The 6270-nt window shown below is 37.6% G+C and overlaps 1 protein-coding gene and 1 long non-coding RNA gene across 4 annotated transcripts; both read right to left on the bottom strand.

Moving 5' to 3' along the window:
* Window positions 1-95: 95 nt before the first annotated feature.
* LOC119074434 lies at window positions 96-1374 on the bottom strand. 3 transcript variants are annotated; one of them, XR_005087195.1, is made up of 6 exons: window positions 1243-1374; window positions 1035-1172; window positions 623-690; window positions 427-561; window positions 243-336; window positions 96-193 (listed from the first exon to the last, which is right to left on the bottom strand). It is a non-coding gene; the product is annotated as an uncharacterized LOC119074434 (long non-coding RNA). The 3 variants fall into 3 exon arrangements; XR_005087194.1 differs by having other exon boundaries at window positions 96-331; window positions 1243-1371; XR_005087193.1 differs by having other exon boundaries at window positions 96-336; window positions 1243-1369.
* Window positions 1375-3635: 2261 nt separating this feature from the next.
* Window positions 3636-5366, bottom strand: LOC119074433 (1,5-anhydro-D-fructose reductase-like). Its single transcript, XM_037180562.1, has 5 exons — window positions 5203-5366; window positions 5083-5133; window positions 5005-5015; window positions 4542-4618; window positions 3636-4466 (listed from the first exon to the last, which is right to left on the bottom strand). The coding sequence occupies exons 1-5, from the start codon at window positions 5321-5323 to the stop codon at window positions 3701-3703; spliced, it is 1026 nt and encodes a 341-aa protein (XP_037036457.1). The 5' UTR covers window positions 5324-5366; the 3' UTR covers window positions 3636-3700.
* Window positions 5367-6270: the final 904 nt, after the last annotated feature.

Here is a 6270-nt window from a genome sequence, read left to right as displayed (position 1 = left end):
CCATAGTGACAATTAAGAGAATTTTAATTGCGTGTTGGAAGCGAATTGGAAGGTGTGCGAAAACGAAATTTAAGTCACGAAGAATTTTTGTTTATTTTAAGAAAATAATTTATTCAATTCGCTAACATTCTTGATATGTCTTCGAAGCTTTTACCCTCGGTTTCGGGTAGAACGACAATGACGAATATGGCACCTGGAATTTAAATGAATTAAGAAAATCTCCGGCAAAAGTAGTATGTTACTGTCCTGCTGGGATGATTGTAGTAGATGTGTGAGAACTTTTGTATTTCGAGACGAAGGCAACAAAGTACAGAAACTACTGAAGATGATTCTACTCTGCAAAAACACAAGGGACCTAAGTTATATATGTGAATACACATACATCGGTGAATGCAGCGCAAGTTCACTTCACTGCAGCACTCTTACCGTAGGTTTCCGAAAGAAAAATTTGAATTAGAAAGAACTTTCCGAACATTAAATCGGCTCCCTGCACCTCTTCATTTTTCAAGTTCATCATCCAACCAGGCGTTATGTTGAATAACGTTGTAAAGTCGAATTTTCCTATAAAAAACGGAAATTAACTAAAACATCGACCATACAATTAGCATGAAGAAAATCTTACGTCGAATTTCGTCCCATATCGATACCATCCACTTGAAGTTTCTTAGCAACCGCCAACTTCGGACAAATCTGAAAGTGAAATTTCTAGTAGAAAATTGTAGGGGCGAAGCGTCTTATATTGTTTTTATAAAGGGCAAGCTGGACGGTTCGAGCGTAAAATCAGCTTCGACTGTGGCCGGGTTATCTGACTTCGATTCGGCAACACGAAAATGGTATATTCTGTTGTACAACATCCTGCAGAATTGTGTCCAAAATGAGCGAACGAATTACAAAGATTGTTCTTGGAATAACGGTGCTCACAGCAATAAGACGGATTGCATGTCGATTTCACCAAGGCGCCGAGCGACAAATTCTCGACCCAAGACGGCGACATTACCGTCAATGCAACAGTGGCGGAGGTAAAAATTACTCACTATATGAATGTACAGTTTATGTTGAATTCCAACGAATGACGGCCCGTATATGTGCTCCAGGTTCTCCAGAATGTTGCTCATACTAACAGTCAGAGGCACATCGGATGTTCGGATATACAATGATGGCTGGAACTCCATCTTATGAAATTTATATTAGAAAAATTAGATAAACCGTTCAGTCAAGAATGAATGAAGAAAATGTTATCACCTCGTCTTCCACCAAATTTACGTCCTTTACACCTTCCATTGTTTCGTTTAATGTATTGTTTACAAGTTTTGTTTTGTTTTTTGCCTTTGCCTTTTATAATGTCACTGAGCAACTGTCAAATTCGTTGAGTTTTTGAGCCCGTCCAGTTTCTATTTTTTCGTCGCTCAGTGAACGCGCCGAGTTAATGAAACTATAAATGTTCACACTACAACACTCTCTTAATCTCTAGATGACGGAATTCTTTGATATCGACATTTTCCTTAATCATCAATGTTCCACGCAGAATTGAATACGTTGACCATGCAGTGGACGATTTTACCTCTCCCAATTTCTTCGAAAAATACACTAAAAGCGTCTTTTCATCGACCACAGACGGTGTGTTATTCGACAGACGTCGAATTTTTGTACGTTTTTTCGTAAGTTGGTGCTGATTTTTTAGGTAAAAGGTGCCGAATTACTATCTCAGCCTCCATCTCAATATCGAAAAAGTCGTCTTCCGTCTCGGATCCGCTCATTTTGCTTTTTTTTTGCAACACTAAATTATTTTACGTAGCCTTGAGTCGACACTCAAAATTGAACTAGAATGTTAAGGCGTCGTTTACGATTATTTGGTTTCTGTGCAACATTGATTTTTACATGACGGCCATTTTATTTTCGTAGAATGATTTTCATTTTTTAGGTCTTTTTTCCTCTAGAAAAAATACCCTATTATGGCCGGTTTGTCTGTCTGTCCGTCTGTCTGTTCCACAAATTTGGTAGTTTTGGTAGCTCTCAGTCGGTAGTTGCTATTTTTGGTAGTTGGTAGTTTCGAGCTGGATTGACATTCAAAATTGCAAAGCCACCATGAGCATATCAACACCAGGCAAATAATAATTATTTGTTATCTGATCACCGATAGCTCAGAGTTGACACTGCAATTCAAAAATTTGGTAGTTGGACTACCAAGGCTATAATTGACTACCAAACGTAATTTTTGGGGAAGAGATGTTTACTATTCGAGAACTGCGCACCGACTGACGAAATTATTCTACATGCTCGCCTATTTATAAATCGAAAATTTGGTAGTCGGTAGCTTTCGTAGTTGCGAGCTGGATTGACATTCAAAATTGCAAAGCCACCATGAGCATATCAACACCAGGCAAATAATAATTATTTGTTATCTGATCACCGATAGCTCAGAGTTGACACTGCAATTCAAAAATTTGGTGGTTGGACTACCAAGGCTATAATTGACTACCAAACGTAATTTTTGGGGAAGAGATGTTTACTATTCGAGAACTGCGCACCGACTGACGAAATTATTCTACATGCTCGCCTATTTATAAATCGAAAATTTGGTAGTCGGTAGCTTTCGTAGTTGCGAGCTGGATTGACATTCAAAATTGCAAAGCCACCATGAGCATATCAACACCAGGCAAATAATAATTATTTGTTATCTGATCACCGATAGCTCAGAGTTGACACTGCAATTCGAAAATTTGGTAGTTGGACTACCAAGGCTATAATTGACTACCAAACGTAATTTTTGGGGAAGAGATGTTTACTATTCGAGAACTACGCACCGACTGACGAAATTATTCTACATGCTCGCCTATTTATAAATCGAAAATTTGGTAGTCGGTAGCTTTGGTAGGTATGGTAGTTACGAGCTGGATTGACATTCAAAATTGCAAAGCTACCGTGAGCATATCAACACCAGGCAAATAATAATTATTTGTTATCTGATAACCGATAGCTCAGAGTTGACACTGCAATTCAAAAATTTGGTAGTTGGTAGCTGAGTACCGAGGTTATAATTGACTACTGAACGTAATTTTTGAGGGAAAAATGTTTACTATTCGAGAACTACGCACCGACTGACAAAAATATGAATTCCAAATTGGTAAAACGTTAGTGGAGATGTTTACTCTTCAACAGCTGGATATCGACTGATAAAGCTATTCTTCCGCCTTGCCCACAAAAAAAGAAAAAAGACCTCACCAGGCTTTAGCCGGTCTATTTTTGTATTTATTTTCATTTAAATTTGTGTTTCGTCTCATTATGATCGTCAGGCGCAAAAAACGTAGTTCGTAACTCGTGATGAAAACAAAAATTTTCAGGACACGTCGTAAGCTTGTCCTACTCGGCTTCGCCTCGTTAGGAGAAGCTTACGACTAGTCCTGAAAAAATTCACTTTTCATCACTCGTAACGAAAAATACTATTTTGTCGTTACAAAACGTTCGAGTTACTGTTGAAGACAATTTTGCTACATTCAATTCGACGTGTTACAAACGTATGCGTAAACCTATAAGACCCCAGTACTTTGTACGGGTCTAAAAGCTGATTTTCATTTAAGTGGCAACGATGCAATTAGTTTTTAATAAGTCAACAGTAAAAAGGTGGTAGACTTGCCTTTTACTTTATTATTTTTGGTATAAATTCATTACAGCTCGGTTAAAATGGCATGCATATCGCTAACTACAAGCATTCGAAAGTTTCAAAAGGAAATTGGTGATGACCAATGTCACTGTCCTCGTTAGATGTACGGTAAAAATAGTCCACCGATTCAATTTCAGTAACATCCTCAGCGGACAAATTAAAGTCGAAAACATCAAAATTCGTGATTACTCTGTCATTCCTATTGGTTTTAACAATAGCAATATGCCCATTTTGGATCTGGTACCGAATCATTATTTGAGCTGGAGTCTTTTGATGCTTTTGCGCGACTGCTCGAATTATTGGCTCGTTAATCGCAAGTCTATCACCAGGAGAAAATTGCGGATGACCTGGAGTTCCTAATGGCGAATATGCAGTGACAATGACGTCTCTGCTACGACAATGCTCTTTTATTCGTTTATTTAAGCAATGAGGATGTGACTCAATTTGATTGACGACTGGCTTTATTCTGGCGTTATCAATGATGTGATCCAGCTGAGTGCCGTTAAAATTACTAACACCAATGGATCGAATCAAACCTTCATCAACTAGCTCTTCCATTGCACGCCACGTATCCAAGTAATCGAAAGCAAAGCTTTCCGGAGAGTTCATCGGCCAGTGTATCAGATACAAGTCAACATGCGACAAGTTTAATCTGCTCAATGTTATTTCTAAGCCGCTTCGGACGAGCTGTGGCTCCATGAACTCCTTCCACAATTTAGATGTTATGAATATGTCTTCTCGGGCGATGACACCTTGTGCAATTTTGGCGTTTACTGCTTCACCCACTCCTACCTCGGTGCCATAACTGATCTTGAAAATGTATAATTTACAATCATGGAATTGTTCATTTTAAGCGACATTTAAAGTGAACATTTTTTACATGTACGCAGTGTCGATATGTCGATATCCACGATCGATTGCCCACATGGCTGATTCTCTAGCTTCGGCTAAAGATGTCTAGATGTTTCAAAATTTAGAAGTCGATTCGATCAATTAATTCATTAAATAGACCCATGCGAACCTAAGCTCTCTTAAAAGGCGTAGATAATAGTAGATTATTCACCTCTGTTCACATGTTTATTTAGACACTTGGGGAGTTATATTGCATGAGCCGAAGGCGAATGGTATAACCCCAAGTGTCTAACTAAATAAACATGTGGACAGAGGTGAATACGCTATTTTATCTACCGACGGCGAAATAATAGCACTCTTTCACTGCTATTATTTCACCTAGGTAGATAAAAGTCTTAACGCTATCTATCCACTTGAGAATATACTTCATCATTCAATTATGATGTCAAGCTTAGCTCGCACAGGTTTACTAACTATAATGTTGTACATACATATGCAGTGCCTGTAAAAGGTATTCAGTAATGTTGTAAGGTTGCACTAAATCAGTAAATCATTTCATTACAACATACCAATTCCAAAAATAGGATATTCTCTGCCATTGTTAAACCGCACGGTTCTGCCTACATATTTGCAAGAGTCGACAATAATTTCTAACTGTTACACACTGATAGTTACACAGTGATAGTTACCTATATTTGTGGAAGGATTGTCATCATCGGAAGAATCAACTGTTAGAATAACAATAACAGCAACGAGAAGCGCAATTGTTACGCATGCAGCAGCTGTAAAGAACCAGTATACGAACTTCATCTCTTAATCCGTTCTAATTAAATTGACATTTCAACCTTTACGAATGGAGTTATAGTAAACGACTAGCTCGTATCAAAGATGTTGAGGCCATTTGTCATTACAGACAAAGTATGAGTACGATTATGATAACATGCTATTTATAATTCACCGTTTGACTTTATGATCACCATTCAATCAAAATGATTAGAAACATCTGAAGAAACCGTTTGCGTTAAATTTTGCATTATCATTCCGAGCTTATAGCCAATATTATACCGTAGTATAATGTGTGGCCTGTGTGGCTTAAGCTTTAGATAGGTGTTAAGGACAAAAACCACAATTTTTTTTTGATTGGCTGAGAGGTGCGAATTTCGAGAGCCATTCTTATTGAAATAGAGGACGAGAATGTGGGCACCTAATTGATTTTTTTAGATTTCACATCTTTTCCTGATTAATCATTGAATGTCATGGTTGCAGGCGAATTATTTTTGTTGCAATTGTTGCAATCGATGTCAAACGGTTCTTCAATGTGTATAACGAACTGTTCGTATTGATTCGGAAAAGCCGTTTCACATTGAAGGGCTTTTCCGAAAATATTTTCGTCTGGATTACCAACGATACTGGTCATCAGCCCCTTCGCTGTGTATTTCGTATTGTTTTGACGTAGAATAGAAGCAGCAATAAACCTTTTATATTCTAAAATATTTTACATAATTGTATTGCACTCAATTATCGTAGACAAGGGACCTACCCTAAAATATTTATTTACATGTATCGTATATAGTACAATTAACACAAGATGAACCCAAAAAATTTTAGGCAGAAAATTTTACAAAAACAAATTGCGTCACATAGTGGCAGATGATTCGGCTGTCTTCCGTTTAAATTTCATCTTTCAGGACATATTTTTCCATATTTTAAACATTTTCCAAACAGTAATTGCCTCAACATCTGTCACTTCTGACGCA

Source organism: Bradysia coprophila, unplaced genomic scaffold, assembly GCF_014529535.1.
Source record: "Bradysia coprophila strain Holo2 unplaced genomic scaffold, BU_Bcop_v1 contig_151, whole genome shotgun sequence".
Taxonomy (NCBI): Eukaryota; Metazoa; Arthropoda; class Insecta; order Diptera; family Sciaridae; genus Bradysia; species Bradysia coprophila.
Note: the sequence above shows the minus strand (reverse complement) of the source record. Positions and strands in the feature narration are given on the sequence as shown.

What these genes read in the sequence shown, in the direction of transcription:
- LOC119074433 (XM_037180562.1), bottom strand. Translation starts at nt 5,323, where the DNA reads ATGAAGTTCGTATACTGGTTCTTTACAGCTGCTGCATGCGTAACAATT. An exon ending in CAATCCTTCCACAAATATAG is followed by an intron (nt 5,134 to 5,202) that starts GTAACTATCACT and finishes GCAAATATGTAG; the next exon opens with GCAGAACCGTGCGGTTTAAC. An exon ending in CATATCGACACTGCGTACAT is followed by an intron (nt 4,467 to 4,541) that starts GTAAAAAATGTT and finishes TTTCAAGATCAG; the next exon opens with TTATGGCACCGAGGTAGGAG.